Genomic DNA, 24,965 nt, shown 5'->3' with positions numbered 1-24,965 from the left:
CTTCAGTAACACTAAACAGTATCATGTCATTGTTATGCACACCCTGTAAAATAAAGTGTTACCTAAACTTCTTCATATTTCTTATGAACCTAAAGAATCAGGAGGAGATCAAATAGTTATTTCCTTCACTATATGTTGCGTATTACTTAACGTCTGGTAATGATTCACTTAAAAGCTTCGTAATGTGTAAGAAATAATGTGGGCAGAGAAACCTGGAAGCCGACGGTCATTTCCTGCCAAGCGTTTTTTGTGCGTCTGATCGGCTCAGTACAGACAGAAGCGGACCTCTTTTGATCTGTTGACTAAGCCGTTGGCAGTCTGAAAGGACCGCCGGAGAACACTGCCTGTTTTAAACTTAACCCCTGCGTACTTTTAGGACTTAATCTCAGCGGGGTTTCAACTTTTAATAAGACCAAAACTTCCAGAAGTTTCAGTGTGTACGAGACCAAGTGTTACTTTAGCTAATCTCCATACAAAGGCTTTGAAAGACATAATTTAATTGACTGATTGCAGGCTTAATAATTACTAATCAAAGGAGCTTTTCTAAAATGCTGAAAGCCAATGCATTCAGAAACAATTATTTTATATCACATTTAAAAACATATTGGAACCGGATAATTAAATGGGTCAGTTAATATGTTTGGATTTTAGTCCATGCCTCTCCTTCCTTCTGATGTAAGGGTAGCATGGTGGAAGGATGTTTACGCCTCACATTAACAAACGTGATTGGCCAGGTGTCCCCTGTTAGCAGGGTACCATGGCGACAGCCCAGCGGCCCTGTAGTAACCACATTGAGCCTTGGGATTGGCGAGGAGTCACTTCCTGCCTTCCTTCAGGGATTGGCTGTGATCCTGGTCTTCCCACGAGTTTCTGCTCCAGCTGGTATCTGGAAGACACTTGACCAAACTCTCAGTTATTCTTCTGAAGGGTTCAGTTTCGTATTTAGTCTTTAGATGAGACAGAAATTAGGTTTCACTGGGTAGAAAACCGATGCATTGATTGAATATTATATCATATTATCATCTAAATGTATGTTATTTTAAGCGTATTTGGCCTATAACCATAACCTGGGGTATTTGGCCAATATTGGATGGTTTTTCCAGGAAGCGTTATGAATTGATTGTTAAAACACAGATAGTGAGGCGAAAGGCTGTGCTTGAGTTTCTGTGTTGTCAAAACCTTCTAATAAAATGAGTATAATATATTAGAAACCTCCCACTAATCGATATTATCTATTGAAGACAAGTAGCCAGTGGATTTTACTTTTATTATGGAAAATTATCCTACAAAGTTATTTTTTTTCACACAGGATGGCTACAAATTACAAACTACCCAAACTGTAAAAGTAAAAAATAGTAATAACCGAAATTAAAGAAAATACATTAAGGGCTCAATAATTTATTTATTTATTTATTCATGTATTTTATTTTTATCTTTTATTTTTTGCTAAATTCCTTTACTTTTCATCTCATTGTCTTTTTTATTTTTTATTCACTGGGTGTGATTTTCTTAAAATTGATCTTTCACCGTCTTAAGTTGTAGTTCAATAAAAATGTTAAAAAATTATCCTAATTTAATAAATTTTACAAATTTTACAGAAAAAGAGAATTTACATTTTGGACAATTATGCATATTTTCTCCCCTCTTATTTAATACAATATCTCATATGTGTGATTCAGTAATTTATTTATGAATTATTTTGGTGAAAATGTGTGATTATGTCCAACTTTTTCTTGAACTTCAAGAAAAACCAGATGAAATGTTGATCTGAAACACTTAATTATGACTAAAAGGAAGATACCTGCAAATAGTTCTCCACTTTTTGGAGGTAATAATTTCATCAATGTCATGCCTAAAAACTGACGATTGCATGAGCAGGTTTCTATGATGGTGTATGACGAAATATATTTGGTCAAATGATTGGAACACACTTTCCATTTTGCAAGTTGTCTGTTGGAGGCAGAGGATTGTAGATGTACAGCCGGTCTGCTCCTGGGAGGTCGGACCTTGGATGATCGCTCTTAGTGCCTTCCATATGCAGCAGTCGGTTCCTGGAGTAGCTTTCCAGTGCGGTTATGTCAAGCATGGGGGTGAAAGATGTCCACCGTTGATGATGACGTCTTGGCTTGCAGCCTGTGTCTGCTCCTTCTGTCTGCTCTGGGTCAATGAGGCGTCCCAGGAGACAACTGGACTCCTAGATCAGTTTGTCACGTCTTCTCATTATTGCTTCTAACCCATGAAGAAAAGGTTGATGGCACAACTGGGGCAAACAGGTTTTCAGGAGTCCCCCTGCACTCCAATCTAAAATGTGCTGTTATTTCTAAAAAGAGAGTTTATTGTTGGTGAAGTTTATTTAATTCAAATTAGGAATGCACCGATCCACTTTTCTCACTTCTGATACCAATATCTGAGATTTAGTATCCGATATCTGAAAAGCAGTGCGGAACTGACTTAATGCGTTTCTTTTTTAAAAACACAGACATAAATGTATTGAATTACAAATTACAAATATTTGATAACATGTAAAAACAACCCAACTTTAATTTGTTCAGTCAGTGCAATTATGAATCCAACAACCAATGGAAAATAAATAATAAAGAAACTGAAACTGACAAAAACAAAAGAACAACTATGATGCTCAAATCTAAAAATAAACTGCACCAAACCTTCTTTCAAACGGTTCAGAAAGTGCAGTTAGGAGTTTTAAACATAATGTTGAATAAATAATAAAGCATGATATCATAACGCATAGAATTAAACCGAATAGATATATTATTATGAATCGGAGACATCGTCACGATACCTGATCTAGAATTTTTTCAATATCGGAACCAATACAGATATTAATATCGAATAATAAACAATAAATTTAAAATTTATATAAATTTAAAATTATAAATTATATGCCAGTATCACAGACAGGGCTGCACTGTTGTCTTGCAGCACAAAGGTCCTGGGTTCGATTCCTGGTCCGGGGTCCTTCTGCACAGAACCTGTGCATGGTGGGTTCTCTCCAGGTACTCCGGCTTCCTCCCACAGTCCAAAAACATGACTGTTAGGTTAATTGGTTTCTCTAAGTTCTCCCTAGGTGTGTGTGTGTGCATGGTTGTTTGTCCTGTCTGTCTCTGTGTTGCCCTGTGATGAACTGGTGACCTGTCCAGGGTGTACCCCGCCTCTCGCCTGAAATGTCTCGCTGGAGATAGGCACCAGCACCCCTTCTGACCCCACTAGGGACAAGGGTGTAAGAAAATGGATGGATATCACAGACGGAACAAGATTTGTTTCAATCTCAATTGTAATGAGTGGGACACTGTACTCTGTTAAGCCGTGGGTACATGGTAATTAATGTGTGAACACACACTACCTGTGAAACTTTCATTTGTTTGTGTGGAGGTATATTTGGGTCCATGTTTGTGCATATACATGCTGTGTCTGTGTGTGTTGCGTGGCGTTGCCAGGCCATATGGAGCGCTGTCTGGGGAGCACACTACCCACTTAGCTCTGCTGTTGGCTCTGGTGCTCTCTCCAGCTGTCCATTCCTTCTCTCTCATATCTCTTCTTCCATCGCCTTTTCTTTTATTTCCATTTCTTGCAGCTTGGTTGCTTCTCACTCTTGCTCACCCTCACTCGTCAACACCCCGCTTCCTGTTTTCTGTTTGATCACAACTGCCTGTGTTTATATGCTAGCATGCAAGCATTAGTGACAGAGTCGAGTCTCTCCTTGTCGTTCTTTTTGCATTTCTTGTTTCCGGTGCATTTTGAGTGCTGCCGCGATACAGATCTGGTCCTGCACATTTAATTTGGCCCTAAACAGCTGCTGGTTTATTTATAGAAGGACCAGACTGGGAGTTTGGAGACAATAATTACTCAAAAGCCTAGTTGGGGATCCATTGCTGTCTCAATGACTTTTACACAGTGCCTGTGGATCTCCAAATCTCTGGCATTGAAGGTCTAACCCTCTCCTTGACCAAGCAAAACATATTGTGTGAAGTTCAATTTTCATTAAAATGATTAGCAGTAATGATCACAGTTTACAAGTTTATACATGTTCCAGCTCTCACCGAAGTCCAAAGCATACGGATCATAAATGGAAGAATAGATCACAGATACAAGCGGCTGAAATGAACTTCCTCCATACTAGAGTCAGTAAGTCTGTTGCAATAAATAAATTCATCATGTAATAAATTAAAACAAGATCAATAATTTCCATTTGCATGACTGTTTTTTTGTTTCTACCAAAACTTGGATGACAAAAGACTTCAGTTTGGTGCAGTGGTTTCAATTAGCCACGTTATTTTATTGACAAAGACTTTATTTGTTGTTTTGTTTATTTATTTGGATATTTAACAGTTCCGGAGTTAAATGTTCATTAGAAATAAAATTTTATAGATCTTTGGGAGGGTGCATTTGCATTATTATGCTATCACCACTATATTACTTGAAAATTGTCTCTGAACAACAATATTGTCATTTATCTCAATTACTTTTGGGACAATTTATCGTCCAGCAAAATTTGTTAAAATGACTCCGGTACTCATCTGACTATTAAAACATATGACCGGCGGTTTTCTGGATTTCACCGATTGTTTGGGGGGAAAACCAGATGTAGCTACCAACTGTGAGTATCTCAACTGTGATCCTCTAGAACTGACTATTCTCCTGGATAGGCATCAAAATGTATTTGGGGTAAAACCGAGCAAAAGTCCGGCTACCTTTGATTTAAGCCCGTTGTCGTATCATGTGGGAATACGAAGAAACTTCTCAAGACAGCAGTCCAGAAATGAAAACATACATTTAAATTCTATTTCTACATGGACATGAATCCTACACATGCAGCCAAATTAGTTACAAACATAGCAACTAGTTACATTTATCAATTACATTTAACTTTTTTGAATAAACTTACTTTTAGGAGGATTTTTACTTGTGACTTTTACTTGAGTAATTTTATTATGAAGTATTTTTACTCTTACTTGAGTAAAAGTTTTGGATTTTCTACCCACTGAACGAAAACAAACATGTTTTAACCAGAAATTCACCAGACAAAAAGACACACCTGCAGTTTCTGTTAAGTTTTTTTCCCTTTTGCATGATTTTATTTTTTGCTATTTATAGGAGTTATTGTAATTTTTGTCCTTAAAAATGCAACATTTCCAATTATCTTCATATTTTGATCTGTCTTATTATGTAATTTTAAAATATTAAATGATTGATAATTTGATCAGTTACTTGGTACTCGAATAGACTTTTTACCAAATACTTTCTTACTTTTACTTCAGTAAAAATATGTGGAAGTAGTACTGCTTTTACTTGAGTATAATTTTTGGGTTCTCTGTCCACCTCTGATTACAAAGTAGCGTGAACACAACAAAGTTAGAGTTTTAGAGTGGCTGACAGCTCTAATCTATTGAAAATATATTGGCGGAGCTGAAAATCTACTCCAACTTTAATTATATTTCAATTTATGCATCTAAAGAAGTTTTTAAACCTTCTCTATTTTGGTACTTTTGGTAATGACTTAAAAGAAAGTTTCAACACAGATGTTCTTCCAGCAGATATGGATTATAAAATTATGATATCTAGAAAAAACAGCTAAAATGAGACTGACTGGAACGCCTTTCTCTTCATCGCATAAAAACATATGTTTTACCTGGACTTTCCCTCATATGAAGGGCTTTTCTTTATTGTCGTTTATGTTATATTAATCCTAATACCAGTGACAAAGAAGGTTGATTTAAATTAAATTCAATATTTATTAACAATACCAGGTACTTGTACAAATTTCCTGATGTTAGGATCGAAATGGCTACAAAAGAGAGAGTTTAGGGAAAGAGAGAGAGCAGGAGGGAGAGGAAGAAGTGAGAAAGGGAGAGAAAAAGCAAGGATGAGCAGTGAGTGGGTGGAAAGGCAGTCAGAGAAGTATACCAAGAGGAAAGGGAGGAAGGGGGAGGTGAGAAGAGGGGAGGGAGAAATGAGGAGAAAAGCAAAGTCTACATGACAGAGATGGTTAGCTAAGAAGCACACTGTACACTTGTGCTATTGTGTATGAAATTACTGCTGTCAGTTTGGGGATGAATCATCACGTTTCTTTTCTAATGGGGTTCCCCCGAATCCTGCATGTGCTCTTCTGCACTGGATTTCTAGGCGAAAAGCTCTCAGTGCTTTCAACACGGCAAATCTCCCCTCTCCGGTAACCTGTAGCACCCGTCAGACAGAGCGTGATGTATGAGGAAGAGGTAGTGCTGGTGGGACGGAGGCAGAGAGAGAGGGGAGGTGAGAGTACACCCCGGCAGTTCAGCGTGGTGGCATGAGGGAGAAGCAGCAGAGCTCTGGCACAGTGAGAGACGACTAGCGAGTGAGAGATGCTGCATGTCCCCGTACCCATATGGTGAGCAGCCAGGCCACGACGCAGCACATGCAGGCACAAACGGAGAGGTATGCAAGCAGCATTTCTTGTAGGAAAGAAAGAGAAATATATTAATCCAGAAATCTTTGTCTAAATAAATATGTGGGTTTCATTATACTGGAGCTGTGCATCAATACACAAACAGAAATGTATCATGACAATGTTATGACAAATCAAATTTCTTATCATGATAAGAAATTTTTTTCACAATAAATGATAAATGATACAATAAATCCCCACCCCCAATTCATTTTATGCAATTCAGTTTATTTATTTAGCACCAAATTGCAGCAAGCATCATCTGAAGATAAACAGATCCAATTCATGTCCAGAAATGTATAATCAAATCAGTACAGTCCAATTAAAGAAGCAGTTTGATCCTAGTTATAATCCAACAGTGTCAAATTGAGTTTAAATTGCCAACTGGTAAAAAGGAAGCACAGCCACTGCACACAGTCATTGATTTTGCAGCAGCAGAGTAAGCATGTGGTGGAGGTGGGAAGTTGATTGCATCGAGTCGTTCATGTCAAATGAGGTTTGCACATTTGAATGAAGCGACCAGAAACATGTACATGAAAACAGCAACATTTGTCCAAAGTCAGTAATAAGAGAAGCATTTTATTTCGGGGGTGTCTGCAAATCAATTTCCACAATTTTTTTTAAAGCTCTGAATTCCACTTTTTCCATTTTAACCATATTTATTAAGCCTGATAGTGTGCAGTTATTGAGAGCATAGGGCAGTGGCTTCAATATGTCAGCAGATATTTGTTCTTTGGGTTTTGGCAGTTGGCGTGGTATGTCCTTTAATGGACACCGTACTTTGGCTTCTGCTACTGTAAGCCGGAAGTATAACGGTCAGTGTTGGCTTGTGCTAGCTCATATGATCCTACATGTTCCTTTTGTGCTTTTTCTTAATTCATTGTTAAACTCATTGCCATTATGAATAATTTTCATGCTTCTGGATGTTACACAGTTTTGTCAACTGGAATTGTCCTGACCTGATGGTCATTTGGTTTCTCTTCCCTCTTGTACTTCTGTAGTTTTGGCCATTTTGTACCACAGAACACTTTGTGCTGACTGTTGTTTTGGTAACCACTCTCAGACTGTACAACACCCTGGGTGGTGAGCCCTGTTTCCCATAAACAGCTGTTTAGTTTGGTTGGATCAGAGAGATTCGGTGCTTTTCCACACAATCAGATGGAATTAGTAGTGGTGCATTCACTGACCAGAAGGATTGGGGAGCTTTATCTTTGTTGAGTCATGGCTACATTGTGGTGAAACGTTATTTTATTTTGTTATGTTGTTGTATATTAGGTATATTTTTCAGGGATTTAACTTGAAGAGTAAAGTTGAGGAGCCAAATAAGGAAGGGATGAGGAATGTTTCTTTGAAATCAATTTTTTAGTTCTATTAATTTATCACACACATTTCAGGGCCTTTTGTCCATTCTTTCAAAGGTATGTTAAAAATATATATTTTTATTTCTTTTCCAACCTATGTGACCATAATTAGGTATATCCTTGTAATATTTTGAATGCACTGTACTTTCTTTGCTTCAGAAACTCATTTTGTCCTACCTCAAAGAGACAGAAGCAGTTTTTTTTTTGAGTGTGATGTGCATTTATCAATAACTGTCCAGTATGGGAGACATTTTAATAACAATCTGAGTCATCAAAGATTTCTATCAGCCTGCAGAGGCGACAAACTGTTTTCTGCAAATAATGAGGTGTTAAAAAGAGTTGAGGAGGCTCTGCATTGCATTTCCACAAACACCTTTTCTGTACGCACACACAGCTGCTGCAGACCAGATCCCTGTTTCTAATTCTGGCTCACATTTTACTTTCCATTCAATTTCACAGACAGTACGAGAGGGAGGAAACTTTTTTAATACTCATCTATTATGGGACACTTGGCGAGTCTCAATCAATTTCCAAGATGACCTGTCCGCATCATGTGTGCGTTTGTATATATATGCGTGTGTGCTAGATTGGAAACAGGAGTAAAATTAGGTTGTAGGAAGAAACATACAATGCTGACACCATGATAAGTTTGAAAATTGGACGTGGTGAAGTCCGTGGCAGGGGGACAAAAGTGAACTTGCTGCTTGCTAATGAGACGGAAAAGTTGGAGCTCTTAATTTCTTAATGGCTGCGAGGTGATTTTCTCTGAAACTGCTCATTGTTATTTGATTCATGTCTGCCTGCTTTTTTGAATATCGATCCCGGAACTGGAGGAGTGACTCATACTCGGCCAAAGAGGCCTGAGTCACCACAGGGAAAGAGAGGGAGCTGGCTCCCGTTCCCAACCCGGTGCCGCTCTGCTTCACGAGTGGCCGGGACCGGAAGAGGCAGCGCCAACATTTGGCCCGAAAACAACAACGACGCTCAAGGACTTCAGGACTCAGCTATTTTATCTACCTTATTTTTAGACCCATTAACTGTCACGTCAAGTAAGGGGGATCTTTAATGTTTTGGAGGTGTTTTAAGCATAAGTGCACACTTTAATGCAGGAGACAAGCTGTGGCGGAGGAGGGTCCAAAGCTATTTTGGGAGATTGGAAAGCAAATTAATTGTGAGCCTGTTAGAAAGTGGTGAGATGGAGTGGGCACACAGTAACAATTATTGGCTCAAACTAACAGTGTCTTCAATAAACTGGAAAATCTGCTTAAAATGTTTTACAATAAGTAATACTGTATCTTGTGCTGCATAGAAAAGTTTTACTGCAAATTAATTTACCTCATAAATGGCTGACAAAGTGAGAGGAAATGTAGTTATTGTGGATTTAGTTTCAGCTGTAAATTAATCTGCATTTGGGTTTTCATTTTGAGGGAAGTCCTTCCTTCTCCTGGGGATGCCAGAGTGATCACCATTGCTTTTTGTGATCTCTGTGTTCTTAAGATTAAAACATGAGCCATGCCTCAAATCAACTGCTGATCACTTTTATTCATCTTAAATTTTCTCAAAAAATCGATTGATTGCTGCTCTGGGAAACATTTCTCTGTGGTATCTTTGATGCGCTGTGTTAGCCAGACATTAGGAAAATGGGTGTGCTCTAATAAGCCCAACCGGGGGAGAAAAAAACAGATCTGCAAATGTCAGAATCTACTTTCTGAAGTCTATAAAACTAATGCTGATTGCCAGAAGATCATTTTAACTTATTCATAGGCAAATTGAGTTGATGTGAACCACTTTTCCTGTAATATTAATTTATTAAGATGATCTCTAAAGATTAAGGTGATGGTTGGTTGTCCTTCCAACCTGTAGAAACATTCAGTAAGAGCAGTTTGATTCCTCCAAGCCAGTAATAAAGATTTTTACAATGATTATGTTGACAAGAATAGTAGTATTTTTGCAAACTGGGCTGCATGGTGGCACAATTCGCATCACTGTTGCCTTGCAGCAAGAAGGTCTTTGGTTCAAATCCGTCCCATAATGATCATTAAAGATAGGCTCAACTTATTGTGTCAAATTATATCATATTAGTTCATACAAAACATACTAACTTAGGCTAGATTCTGGCTGAGTGAATAAATAAATTGTACAGTATCGATGTTTGCTGCTTTCGTGTCTTTAATGTTTCAAATACAGTGCTTGGTTAGAAGTGAGTTACCCCGTGCTAGTTCTGGAATATATAAGCTTAAATTATGTCTTATAAATATGAAAAATGGCTTTTGGCTATTGTATGAAATATGTTCTCATTGTGAGATCATTGTCTTTTCTCTGCCCGAAGCAGCGTCCTTGTGTGATCATCAAATCCAGTTCTTAAGACTTAAGTAAATCGGTAGCTAAGGAGGAAAGGTTTGCTGGCACCTTTCTTGGGTCAAATAAATGTGCAAAGTTTTTTTTTTAAACGCTGCGGTGGCTAATAAGGATTAGCTACGTTCTTTGAATCTTTGAAATATTTTACGCATAGCTTGTAAAGGATAAACAGCTGGTTATTTTGGTTTGTGTTGAAAAATCTGTCCAAATTGAACTATTGCTTCTGGTTGTTTGACGTATCATTGCAATGTTTAATCTCCATCAAACTGGGATCACCAGCTGAAGTAAAAAGAAATATTTATGTGCCAAAGTCATCATTACTTGAATGATTTTTTTTTTGGTTGTATTTTCACAAATGTGAGAAATAGTGATTTACAAAATGTTCACACCTGAGGAACATTTTTATTTGTGTATGACCATATTTACACTTAGTTGACACGTCAACACAAATTAGATCATTTCCCCAATTTTTTTTTAACAAATACAAATCTCTAGTCTGGTGTGTAATTGTATTGTATTGTATTGTCCTCCCAAATTTAAATTCTTTTGCATCCTGAAGTTTGTTCATAATGTCCTTGATTGAGGAATTTCATGTTTGGACAACTATTCTGTCTGGTTTTGGATGCTGTGCAGCTGGAAGGATTTTTGCCCTTAATTTCCAACACATTCTCACTTTCGGACAGTTGTTGTTATTCATCACCATGGCAACAAGGTTTTTTTTTTTTTTTTTACAGTTTTTACAGCAGCATCTCATAAGCACAAATGACACCTGAACTATGACCTTAAATCCCAGAGGAGTTGGAAAGGAGGCTCCATGGATGCAGAGCAGGGAGAGATCAATCATAATGGGCAAGAATCATGTTATTTGTATAATACATTTCAGGAATAAGACAGTTTGAGTTTCTTTGCAAGATAAAAACATCAACAAAGAACAAACAAAAAAGAAGATAAAGAGAAGAAATGAAAAGTTAATGTAAGTTCCACTTATTATAAATCAAAGGTGACGCTCAATAAATTAGTTTTTAGCCCTGATTTAAATGAATTCAGTATTTCAGCAGTTTTGTAGTTTACCGGAAGTTTGTTCCAGATTTGTGAACCTTAAAAACTAAATGCTGTTTTTCCATAATTGGTTCAAAGTAGACGCTCCAAGAGTTCAGATCTTTTTCTTTGTAGTACTTAAGACTGAAAGAGAAAGTCTGAAATAATAAAATAACAACAGTGAAAGCCCTGTGTGTCATGTTGGCCTGTCCTTGCCACTAAAAGGTCTCGGTTCTGTCCAGCTTTGAGTTACAGCTATTTGCAGTTTCTGTCACGGCTCTATAAACGTCCTGCAGAAGCTCTTCCCCTCTGCTCTCCCATTCTTCTTCACAGCATCTCTATCTATCTTCTTCAGTATTTTTTCCCTCAAACTCACTTAATATCCTGAACCCAATATATCTCTTTCCTTTCTGCCACAAACTCTGCGAGCCCTGGCTTCAGCTCGGCCGTGCTGCCCGTTCCTAGACTGTGTTTTCCCATCATTAAAATCATCATTTTCATCTTACCTGGGTCTACAGCGTCTGTCTCACCACCATCTACACCGCATTTCATGACATAATCACATGCAAAACTTCAATTAGAGAACATTTGCTTACAACCGACATTAAGATATAGTTTTAAAAAAATCACCACTGACACACTGATTTCTATAATATGATGCAAAGGTAGCCAAAATCATTTTAATTTCCTTTTTTTGCCTTCATTTTTAGATTGATCAGTGTTTAATTAGTAATCCTTGGGATTGCTTCCATGGGTGTAAATATAAAGTGACATCAGTGAGGATGTCTTTTTATTCGGTGTATGTAAACTTCTGGTTTCAGTTGTATATTAAGTAGTGCTAGGTTTGCAAAATGTAAACCAATTCCTGCAATCTAAAAAAAAACATTTTGTTTCTTCTTTGTTTAAGAGATTTATTGACTTTCTCCAAAAAGCCAAAAGAAATCCAGCATTACTGTTCTCAGACATATTTAGCAATTCAAAAATGTAAATATGCCAGCTAGAATACAACACTCAAATATGGAATATAATTTCTATGCAGAAGACTTGTTAAAGTTTATCTTCTGATTGTAACACACGCCACTTTGCATCATCATGGACCAAACTTTCCCAGCTTCTTTACACTTTAAATGTTGAATCATGAAGGTTTTGTCTGAAATGTATATAAAGCAGCAGCTTTTCCAAGCAAGTGAAAGATTTTGTTGGGAAAAATGATGAGGTTTGTTTCTATGCTTGTGCAAGAAGCTGAGGAATTATGTTCACTTTGCTTTAACCTTGTGGCTTCATTTGAATATAATATTTCCGAATTTCTTTAATGAGCTCTGTTTTTTTGTCTCTGTGTATTTTTCTTTCTGATGTTGGCCTTCATGCGTTTCCCCGTCCTTCCATTCCCTTCCCTCTATCCTAATAAAAATCTGCAGCCACCCTCAAACCATACGTTTCTGGTTTTTGCATATGCTGCAAGAACCAGCTGCTTCTTGCAGCAGAAGATTTGATGGCTTGTTGTGGTTGACTAATTTGTAGAAAGGTACTTGACGTACTTCCTGCTTCTGTCAGTTTTAGACAGCAAGCATCGGAAAGAGCCTTTACACAACTAAACATTGTTAACTGGAACTTGCTGCAGTGTTAGAATATCTTTTCTGTCTGTTTTATTTTGTTGACTTTTACCAGCTGCAGACAGCTGGTAAAAGAGACAGGATAGACTCTCGTTGATAGCATTAGCCTACAGATGAGTCCTCAGCTAACCCGTGAGGTAAGGTAAGGTAATTTTATTTATATAGCACATTTTCAGCAACAAGGCAACTCAAAGTGCTGTACATGGATTAATAAGGAAATACAAACAAAATAACAAACGAAAGTCAAGAGCAAAAGAAAGAGAATGTAATACTGTAGTGTTGATTCCTGTTCTGAGTTGGTTGGGTAATATTTCTGGATTCTAAGTTTGTTCTAATCCCTGCTCTGGGTTGCTAAAGTACAAGTGAGTAGGTATCGTCTGGACTTTCTCAGTATGTTCTAATTTTGTAAAAGTACTCCACAGTTTCTAAGTAGTAAAAAAACCTAAATGTTCCTGTTCTGGAAGTAGTCTTCCTGGATTCTACATTTGTCCTAATTCCTTTTCTGGCAGCAAAAACAGAAGTCTCTCTGCATAACAATGTATAAAAGTAATCTGAAAAGTAAAGTCTTTCTGGGCTTTCTAAAGATGTTCTAATGATAGCCTGAGGCGACCAGGCTATCCCTCCTTCAACTTTGGTATTCCAAATCATTTTTGTTTTGTTTTATTATTTAGTGTGCTTCACACCAGATTTAGCTTAAATCTACTTTCCATCTGTGGTCAGACACAATAATAAAAATACATTCAGCATTCATATATTCCATCTTGTGCCTCTCAACCAAACATTCTAAATGAATTTACAAACATTTACACAACACCTTAATTACTTTAAAATCATTAGATCAATTTAAACCAAGGTTTAATGCTTACAAATTCTGATGTTCCACTAACTACGTTACTGTCTTTTTGTTGTAATTTTTAAACAACCTCATTCTATTTCTGTATTTAGAATTTGAAATGAAGAAAAAACATTTTTTTGCAGAAAGGAAAATGGATACAATCCCTCCTGTGGGATTTTGAAAGTTTATGGCAAATGGAAATTAAAAAAGTACATTGTTTTCAACTTAATGACAAAAACATAGATCTGAAAGTGTCATTATGTCTCGGAAAACCAATTCATTACGTGACAAAAACAGCTTAAATTAAAATTAGTTAATAAGTTTGTATTTAAGACAGTTGATTCCAAAGCCAGAGGTATTAAGCCTTGTTGTGGAAGGTCCAAAGAGCCACTTATGGCTCCTGAGCCGCAGGTTTTAGACCCCTGTTCTAGCCGTAACTTTGCCAAAGCCAAACTTAATTTATTTAGTTGCTATTTTATCAAAACCTTAGGTGTTCAAAGGCCCCTGTGAGGTATCTATTAATCATTGATCAATCAATTGATTGATCCATTCATCCAGCTAGCTAGTTTGCTAGCTATCTAGCTAGTTATCCATTTCTCACTCCAACCTGCCATCATTTATAAATGAAACATTAAAATACTTGAAGTTCCCTCTTTAAAGGAGAGATTCTCCCTTCTTTTAGGTGCAAACGTGCTTCAATTTGCATTTTTCAGCCACACTTTTTATTGGTAAATGTGACATTTTTTATGGCTATTCTCAGTAGGGGTTTTACTGTAACAGCAGAGATGGAGCAAATAGTTTTGGAAATAATAAACGTACTCAATGAACCCAAGCAGAAAATGACATTGAGGAAGGGCCTCACTGCCTCTATGGCTGACTTTACTTACATCCAGCCGCAGTGGATTTATTAGGCCTAATACTAGAAAAAGCCATTTTGGATTAAAGCCATGGCATCAGCATAGCGCCTCTGAGACAACAAAGTAAGTACGAGGCTTCACAGCAACAAACCAACGGACCAGATTCAGCTCTGGTCAAAGCTTTTTCATGAGGAGGAGAACCCATGTAATATTTGTCAGTTTAGCATTAACATATAGTCAATCACACAGGTTCCAAATATCAGGCCTGCAGTTTATTGAGGGTTAACTCTGTTAGCAGCAGAGCAGAGCCGGTAGTTGGGGAATACTCAGCGAGAGTCATGGATCAGGAAGTGATTCCTGCTGTGCTGCAGCAGCAGGTCACCTCTTTGTGACCTTATCTCTCCCAGGAAGCGTGCATCCCTGTGTGGGTTTTACAGGTTTGCATTTTGTTTTTTTTGTGTGTGTCTGTATTAGTCATGTAAGAGTGTAACAAATGTTTGTGTGTGTGTCCAAGTAAGGTGTTAACTCTTCTGCGGGTAGCTTGTATTTTACCCGTTGGGTTCTTGGCGTCTCTGAAAGCTGCGTTTACAGGAAGGGTTTGGCTTCTTATGACTACAGCAGCGATGCTGAAAAGTGGAGCAAACAGCTGGATGTTGGATTTTCTTTCCTCTGACCTCTGCTGGGATTTGTAGTTTTGATTGGCTGAGCTGATGGGCGAGGAGTCGGCACCGCAGAGCCCCAGCCTGTAAGTACCCAACAACGACGGCGACTGTGAGATTCAGACAAAGTCGAGCTTTTATAGCCATCTGCATTCAGATGAGTGGGGTCTTGATGTGTTCAAACATTGAATTATATTAGTTCTCTATTTTATAATCATAAGCAAGTCCTCATCTTGAGCTAACATTACTTAAATATGACATGGAATGACTCAGATCTGGTTGTTTGCCTTATTTATTTATTAAAGTGATTTTAAAGACTGTTTCAGAAGCAAGAAAGATTAGTGAAACAGACTCATATATTTTGCATGACATGTCAGAAAGTTTGGCTTGAGCTCTGATTTTTAGTCACTTCAGTCTCTTTTAGTCACCTCAGTATTTTTGTAATTAATTTGAAGAGTTGCTGCTACGGTCATCTTCCTTTCCCTTTCTCTTTTCCCTCCCATCTGTATTCACTCTCCTATCTCCACGGCGTGAAATCCAATTAATCAGCTTACTGTAACGCCACATAAAACCAATACTCCTCCTCCCCCCTTTGAAATATTGATTTGAGGAGTTTCTTGTGCTGGCAACGCGGCCTGTAACAATTTCATACACAGAACTAATTGCATGGAACTTAGATATGAACTGACAATTGCCAAAAATGGTCTTATTCACTCTTCCAGTTATTTGTTGTTGTTGTTTATTGAAATATATTAGCATGTATATTGTATTAAGTTACTCACATCAGCTCTAAAAAGTGTACACACCAGTTTGAAAATGGAAGGTGTTTGTGAGACCATAATAAATCATTCCAAAACTGACTTTTCAGAAAAATGTACTTATTTCCTGGTCAATTCAACTGAAAAACAAAATATACTATAAGGAAGAAAATAAAAATAATAATAATACTTTGTTGGACCACCTTTTGATTCAACCATGCAGGAGAGTGTGTTTTAGTCTGATGAAGACAAGCTTGAGCCCAGTTTCATCCACATGAATCCACACAAACTTCCCGCCCAGTATTGTTTTAAACATACCACACCCACAGGAGGCAGTGTTGCGCAAAGATAAAACCCGTCAGCCAATCAGAATGCTTAAAAACAACAACGTCGTCCTGTTAAGAATTAGTAAATGACGACAGGAAGTGAACTTTTAAGTTGTGTGTTAGGATATAAAGTTTGTAAGGCACAGTACAATCTCGATGTGGGGTCATATCTAAGCAAGTATGTGGATAGATTGTTACGCGGCGGACCCTAAATCTTTGTTTTCTCATACACACACTCAAAACAATTAGGATTTGTTAGAAATAATTGTTTTTTGTGATTTTAAGGGGAATTTTTGTGCGGATTAAAGACCAAAACACCGAAAAGGGCATTTCTTTCCCCCGCTGTTTGCGGACTAGCCATTAGAAAGCGCACAGATGAATGAAAAATAGATTATTATTTACCTTTAAATCGACCCTTACGTTAAAGAAACACTTGAACCATTACTTTATCGAGTGTTTCTAGTTCTAATATAAATCCTGCAGTCACATATAAAACAATCTTCATGCTTCTATCTGGTGTTTTTTTCTCTCCCAGAGGTATCCAGCAGCAGCTCTCCAGCTACCGGGAGACAGTGATCCGGCAGGCCACGGCGGCGGCGGGCTCAGCCGTTCATCGGGACGACGCGCCAACCTGCGGCATCTGCCACAAGACCAAGTTTGCGGATGGTTGCGGGAACCTGTGCTCGTACTGCCAGACCAAGTTCTGCGCTCGCTGTGGGGGAAGAGTGTCCCTGCGGTCCAATACGGTGAGAGAAGGTTTTGCTTGTGCTGCTTTTATTGTGATATGATAATGACCACCATGAAAGTTGACTGAAATTTTCGTTTGCCTTGGAAACATTGCATGCTTTTTCCGTTTCATTCTGATCGCAAATAATTTGTTTAACAAAACCTGTTATGATTTAAGTGGAAGTTAGATTTAGTGGCATCTGGTGGCGAAGCTGCAAATTACAAGCCCCCGTAATAATTATAACTGATGAGGGTCTTGTTAATTTGTAAAGGTACAATGGAGCTCCATAATATGAAGAGCTCATTCTGATATAAAAACAGAAACATTTCACAAATACACTTATAGAAAATACACCCTCCTTTAGGGCTTACAGTTACTTACAAGGTCCTGGATTACAGGGTGTATTTATATGGTCACACACTGCTTTTCTATTTTGACTTTATTTGTATAAAACATGACAGTGGGGGCTGCACAGCTGGTAGCACTGCTGCCATGACTCAAGAAGGTCCTGGGTTTGATTCCCGGCCCGGGGTCTTTCTGCATGGAGTTTGCATGTTCTCCCTGTGCATGCATGGGTTCTCTCCGGGTACTCCGGCTTCCTCCCACAGTCCAAAAACATAACTGTTCGGTACATTGGTCTCTCTAAATTCTCCCTAGGTGTGAGTGTGGGTGCACATGGTTGTTTGTTTGTCATGTCTGTGTTGCCCTGCGACAGACTAGCGACCTGTTCAGGGTCCACCCCGCCTCTCACCCGAAACGTTCGCTGGAGATAGGCACCAGCACCCCTCCCAACCCCACTAGGGTGTACAGAAAATCGATGGATGGATATATATATATGTATATTTAGAATGACATTGAATTATAAAAACAAAATGCTAGTATTACACATTGAAAAACAATTTCTATATTTTTATAGTTGTTACACAAATAAAAGGTTAATCTCCTCCTGGTGTTGGCTGCTGCCACTGTTAGGATAAGATATCAAACTTGTTAACTTGTTACTATAAACTTTGTGTGTATTAACTGATGTTATTTTCAAATAATTAAAATAATGTGGCACACTTAAATACTGCTCTGCAGTTCAAAATCCAAATATTTTTGTCTTTAGATTACTATTCTTGCAAGGTTAAAATCGTGTAAGCTAATTACAAAAGATGCTAATGTTAATAGACATCTTACATATAGAGTAGTTCAAGAATGACAAAAAAATCCGGTATTGACATTTTGGTATGGGGGACCCCAAGTGAAAATCTGCTTAGGGCCCATGAAAGGCTTCGGCCGGCCCTGACAGACCAGGGCCGGTCTGTCAGGCCGGCCCTGTCGGTCTGTCTAAATCTTCAACATTTAGAAATGTTGAAGATTAAGATTTACACACTAGTAGTTTTTTTTTATCAGTTGTAAGTTAAAAAAAAACAACATTCTGCCTTGGGATATAGTACACAGCGAAAAGGTGAACAGGTTCATAAATGTCATTGTTTTGTTTTAGGGGCATTGTAAAGACACACAGCTGTTCACAAAATCAAAATGCTGTACATCGGATTGGGCCTCAGGTGTTGGAGCTCAGGTGGAGGTGATGAGCCGTGGCGGTATGTGTGTCACCGTGGTTAAAATATACCACATTCAAGAACTGTGTGTGTTTCTGCATGCCTCCACCCATGTGTGAGCTGTGCATGAATCGGTGTGACCCGAGCTAGGCCTGGTAAAGGTTAATTGGGCATTAGGCTGAGCTTTGGACTGAGGGGGTGGTCTACTACTCTGTCTTGGTCTCCCAGGGGTCCGGAGGTGCCCTATAAGCAACACAGCGGGGTGTTTGTGTGTGTGTGAACAGGAGGCGAGTCTTCTTTTTAAAGAAGTGACGGTCTGTGTCTGGCCTCCTTCCCCACATTACCGGTGTGGCATTTAATGACCTCTCAAAGGCACAAACACACACATCTAAAAGTACATCCTAATTAGTTGTCGGGAGTGTTCAGCTGTGGGGTTCAGTCAGGTGGCGGAAGCCGCTGCAACCACTGGGAGAGCAAATTTAGCAAACCAACACGCCTACAAGGAAGATAAAACCATAGACAAGGCAAATTAAGCCTCATCATTCTGAATACAGTCACTAAAAAACATTTGACTAATTGATCGTCATTTGACTAATTGATCGTCACCTCTACAAAAGCAGAGAATTTGGTGGTTTATAGCAAGAATCTGTATGTTAGCACAAAGCCAATTAGTGTTACCTATCAATCTGTCAGGGGTAATAAGGTCATTTACAAACTCTTTGAAGTCCCTCATTCTAAATAAATAAACATACTCAAACTGGATGAGGTTTTGCTGTGGTGACAGTGTGTTGATTTCATGGGTGGCACAGTTGGTAGCGCTTCTGTTGGTTGGGTCGTTCCTATCTCCAGAAGTCAAAGGTCGATAGGTGGGGTCCAGGTCACCAATACAGACACATTCAATACAAACAATTACACAGACACACAAACTCATAGCTAAAGACACTTTACTCGGTTAACTTAATAGTAATTTTTTGGGCTGTGGGAGGAAGTCGGAGTACCTAGAATTTACAGAATGACACCTGACTGGGATTTGAACCCTTCTTGCTGCAAAGCAGCGATGCTTTTCCACAATGGAGCGATACAGCTCCAACATTCAGCATGCTTGATTTAAAAAACAACAAAAACAAAGTCTGACCTCTGATATTTATATTCAGCCCTCTCTACTCTGATACCGCTAAATGAAAACCGTTGTATCTAAATGCTGTCAGAAATAACAGAATTTGGAAGTAATCTATTTCTGTGCGTAAGTTAATTTCAGTATAAATTCATATGGGCACTCTCCCAATCCAGTTTTTATGAAAGAATGGAGAGACAAAAAAAAACTTCAGCACTTGGGTGATGGCAGCATTATGCTGTGGGGATGCTTCTCATTAGCAGGGACAGGGAAGTTGTTCTTAGGAAGATGGATAAACCCTAATATGGACCAAACCAGCTATGTTGCAAAAATGAGAATAAAATATAGAAGTTTCTGGCTGTATCATGACAAAATGTGTATGAATGGTTTCACAAGCCACCATATTACGCAGTTCATTCCTGGCAGGGGAAGTAAGAGTTCTCTATGCTTTTATTTCATTCTTACTTACATTTTTTACTCTCTTTCTATTTTTTCTGCATGCCTGACTGACCGGGCTTCAGGAGGACAAAGTGGTGAGTGCTGTTTACCTCATGGCTCTTTGACCTGGAACATGTTCACTTGTATATTGTAACCCATGTCCCTTCTTATGTTCATTGCCCTCACTACAAGCAATATACTGTAAATGTATCCTTCCAGAAATATTTGATGGCAATACTTGTTTTGTTGCAAAGTATGCTGGTTTCATGATAGGAGCTCAGAGGAGATTTCCTTTCAAACTTTATCATTATTTGAGTACAGACGAATAAGGTATTGCTATTTTTTTAATGCTGTTTGCTAAACTTCAAGTTTGTTATTAGAGAGACTTTCTAGGAGAATGTGTCTGCGTTAAATGTAGCGGTAAGGATAAAATCTGAATGGAGAGAAGGCAGCTCTGTGTTTCAGACTCGATGACTGTCATTGTTGTCCTTTTCTTGACCAAGATGCTCCATTTCCAGTTCAGCTTTTAAAAGCTGAATCCTTTAGCCTCAGAGCGCTGCTACAAACTTTCTCAGCTTTGACTGTAGTGGCTGCAGAGATCTCCATGCTCCTGGCTGCAGTCTGTTTGTGTGGACTCTGCTGTTCCAGAGGATTAGGCCGACAGCGCCGTCATCCTCGCTGCAGGGCAGGAGATCCAGGTGGTTCGGGCAGAATGAGGTCTCCTACACGGTTAGCACTGCTTCATTGATCTGAGACAACGACTCCGATCCGGTGGTTTGCTGTTGCCTCTAATCAATTAACTTCCCTCTTGAGACAGTTTATTTTTTGCAACGAAATCTGACCTTTTGACATTTTAATCATGTTCCTCGCTATTTTCCCTGTGTGAATGCAAAAGGCTAAATGTCACTCATCATTGGCAAACTATTTGTTTTGATGATAACCTGATCCCACAAATCTGAGTAGATTGAGCTACAGAAATGTCTTTACTATGCTGGAGAGAGATTTATGGAAAGGAAACCCTCTTTCAGTTCTTGGTTTTTAGGTATCAGAACATGATAAGTTTAATCCAGTATTTAAAAGGCTCTACAAGGTTGACCTCAAATGGATGAAAACACACAACAGATCATCACTGTCATTTATTAAAAAATACAGTGTACACCCCTATTGCTGCTAATCAAACAGTCAAGCTTTTGTTGCTGCCTATTAATCTGCAAAGGGTTTGTAAAGTAATTTCCAAACAACTTGAAGTCAGTTGCTATACACAGAAAATATTCAGAAAATCCTAACAAATCTATTCCAAGTTACAGAGTATGTACTAAAAATGTCTATAGAACTTGTCTTAGTTAGCATGTTGATGCGTAAAGTTCAGAAAGACTGAACAGGAGAGTCTGTTTTCTCCTAACAATCATGTTTTCTAAGTGAACTACAACATTATGTTGAGAGAGAAGAAAACACAACATGTCAGTACAAAAGAAAACTTACATCAACTACAGTATTAAACATTGTGGGGGAAGATTGATGATCTGGGCTTGGATCTTGGCACCTGACAGTCGATCAAGAACTTTTCTGTATAGGAAGTGATTCTTGGGTCAAATGTGGAACCATTTAGCTGACAGCTGGAGATTGACCCAAACTGCAGAAAAATCTACAAGAAAACAGTTAAAATCTAAGATAACAGGCAGCTCTTATTTAATTTTTAATTTTACAAACGATTTTATTAGTTGGTGTACTTGTTTGTTTATGTGTATCTTTTCCATTTTGTCTTAATCTGAATATATATTCTTGAGGAAAGTACTTAAATAATTGACCTAAACCTGGAGGAAAAAGAAAACCCCAGATGTGAAAGGTGTATATTTTTCTCACAGCTGCACCCTGGTTAAGCAACACTATAAGAAAATGATACATCAGGATTATTTGGATACCATAGTATCCAAATAACCTGCTCTACCGCTGGGTAGAGCAGTCTACCCAGCGGACATGCTTTTAACACCTTCCTCTACTTCTATACTTGTGTCAGGTTGAGAACCTTCCTTGGCCTTGGCTGCCTGCCTTAAAATGAGCTGCCAAATGGGCACTTTGATGATTCCTGGCCCGGCTTGAACAACATTGCTCTCCAGGATTGCTTTGTTGTGCTGTACATAGCAGTCCCACTCCCTTGCTGAAGCTTGGTTCAGCAATCACTGGCTCCAAAAGTGAATAGTTTTGGCAGAAATGGGGCCTTATGTAGCTCTGGCCGCATAGCAAGACAGCAAAACAGGTTGATTTACTGTTTGACATGGCTTCATTAAATTACTGCAGGAATGATTAATCGTTCCTTGCAGCACTGCTGAAAAGTTGCTCAGGATGCTTTTTTCACTGCAAAAAAACTAAACTCTCAATGGTAATGAAAAGTGGTGAGAAACTGAGTGAATTTGTGCTAAAAGAATAAAACGAACTCTCACTTAACAGTTCTTTAATTTGAGATGGTACTGACATTAATAAATTCAATTTACTGAATGAAATTGAATGAAATAATTAATCATAAAATGTATTGATGTCACAGAAGCATGGTTGCTAAAACATCTAATCTCTAAATCACGTAGGCTCTCTGCAGCATGAACTGAATTTGATCTGAGCTTAAACCTTTCTGTGAAGGTCTGTATGGGAAGCAGAAAGTACCACTACTAAAAAGTGCTGATTTGGTACATTTGACATGCACGTAATGCGAAAGGCTCAAATCTGACACCAGCGATCCATTAAATAGTTGAAAAATAAGTGGAATTGTATTTTATGAAACTACTAGATGGAGAGTTTAAGCAATCATATCAAGTAAGAGATACATTTTCTGAAACATTCGACAGCACAATAAAATGTCTATTCCGACATTGATATTTTTCAGCAATAAGTTTTCCGTTATCCACTTCTGCTCTGTCAGTAAACGCCTACTTTCAAGTATTCCTAGATGTTTAACCCATTCATTTATCACAAAGATCTTCTTAACTGGACATCATGTTAACATAGTTATATATCCCAACCTTTGCCCCCTGGGGGTTGTTTACGGGGTCAGAGACTCAGTCTCTCATGCTTTCTTCAGCTGGTTCAGAGGAGCGCAGGGCTGGGTGAAAGGATGAGCTTTTAACAATTTGCTGGCATCTGTGGCAAAACTTAGTCTTGAACCATAAGATAAATGAGCAATGAATCCCCAAACATGCTTCTATAGCCTTTATGCTTGTGTAAATGTGTAACTATTGATCAAGGTCCAGAGGGATTAATGGCTTGGTGCCGTTTTGTGTCAGGGTTTTGCACAGCAGAAAGGCTGGGCGATGTGTCATCTGCTGTTAATGCCACACCACTCCATGATTACTATTGATCGGCAGTCTTGCGAGCTGTATCTGTCTTCACGTCCGTCTCTCATTGACTAGCCTTAAGGGTGTCATCTCTCTTTCAGTTGTTGCTGCACACACCCTTTTGAGAACAACACACACACACACAGAAAAACCCCAGTTTGTGTCTATATGCACAGAAAAGAACAGACTGTGGTGCACAGATGTGAGATGTCCACAGTTTTGTTGTCAAATTTAAATTTTTTTTCTCTTTAGTCTTATGTTCATCATGCAGTTACAATGTCAGAATAGTAACCGTAACAGTTTTTGCCTTTTTTGTTGGATTTGAAGTTTAGTTTCTTTCAAGTTCTGATTTTCTGTGATTTTTTTGTTATTAATTTAGGATTTTGCTGTTTTTTTAGAGCTCACTTTTGGTTAGTTAGGTATCATTCCTATTACATCCTCTCTTAGTTTTTCACATGTAGTTAATGAGTCTCACCTGATCTTTGTCACAGTAGTCACCCTCCTCTGTGTTTATACGCCTGGTTTGTGTTGAATCTTGTCAAATCCTTACCCATTTTCATGTCCCAAAGATTTGTTTTCCATGTTTTTTATTATACATTCCGCTAAAGTTTAAGTATAATCTTTTCTCCGATGACCACAAGTAAGAGTTGGACTGTTGATGTCCAAATAAACTGAGAGCTCAACTTTTGCATCAGTTATTCCTTGACGTGGACTACACCGTTATTACTGCAGACAATATTTCTTTTGCTCAATCCTATCATCTCTTTTGAAGAAAAAGTGATGATGAAACCAAAACAGTGAACAAAGAGAGCCTTTCCCTAAATGTCATTATGGTTAACAGCTGGTGACATGTTCTATTTATTAAAAGGAGAAAAAAAATCTGCAAATACAATTATCACTGTCCGTAAATAGGTATTTTTTTGAGAATGATAAACAGCATTAAAATGAAGCTGGAGCTGATGACTTGTTTCTTTGTCGGTAAAGAATATGAAACATTACCACAGCGCTAAGTGGTCCAGTTGCTCACTTCAGCTGTAAATATGACTTCTGAGGTTCGTATGAAAGCTTTGACATGCAAGAAAATGTGTGCCGCTCTTTGTAAGACCAGTATGTCTTGGGTTACTGTACAAATACTGTCCGCTTGGGACAGCTGAGCAGACTATTCCTGCTGAGGTGCTGTATTTGTGTGTGAGCTCTCTGTAGTTGAGCCTGTGTTGTTGAGTGTATATATATGGTGTGTGTGCGTGTGTGCTCTGCTTTGAGCACTGAGCTGCGCTGATATAGTACCTCATTAGCTGCTGTGGGCACTAATCTCCTTTGTGGCAGTTTTTCATCCTTAGTGCAAGATTTATGGATCTTCTCGGTTGCACTTTTCTGCATATCGCTGCTGCCATGCATCGTGCTCCCATTGGCGGATGCTACTGTCTGATCCCGCCCCTTTTGAAGTCCCCTTTCATCCTTTGAAACAAGCATTGAATGGTCTCATCTGATAAGTGATAGGTATTTTCTCAGCCTATATAAAAAGAACCACAAACAACCTTACTTAGTTTTCAACCAAACTCTTAC

The 24,965-nt window shown here is 38.4% G+C and overlaps 1 protein-coding gene across 23 annotated transcripts in view; it reads left to right on the top strand.

The window, feature by feature from the left end:
* Positions 1-24,965, top strand: part of rims1a (regulating synaptic membrane exocytosis 1a) — a 76,876-nt gene that overhangs the window by 9,943 nt on the left and 41,968 nt on the right. For 22 of the 23 annotated variants that reach the window (XM_028007142.1, XM_028007129.1, XM_028007131.1 and 19 more), the window contains exons 3-4: positions 16,786-16,996; positions 20,157-20,168. In XM_028007142.1, coding sequence (XP_027862943.1) covers positions 16,786-16,996; positions 20,157-20,168 — 223 coding nt within the window. Of the gene's footprint in view, positions 1-15,121; positions 15,253-16,785; positions 16,997-20,156; positions 20,169-24,965 lie in introns of those variants that run through there. The other variant, XM_028007135.1, reaches the window with a different exon arrangement.

Source organism: Xiphophorus couchianus, chromosome 22 (assembly GCF_001444195.1).
Source record: "Xiphophorus couchianus chromosome 22, X_couchianus-1.0, whole genome shotgun sequence".
Lineage (NCBI taxonomy): Eukaryota > Metazoa > Chordata > Actinopteri > Cyprinodontiformes > Poeciliidae > Xiphophorus > Xiphophorus couchianus.
The sequence above is the reverse complement of the archived record's forward strand: the minus strand, read 5'-3'. Positions and strand labels throughout refer to the sequence as shown.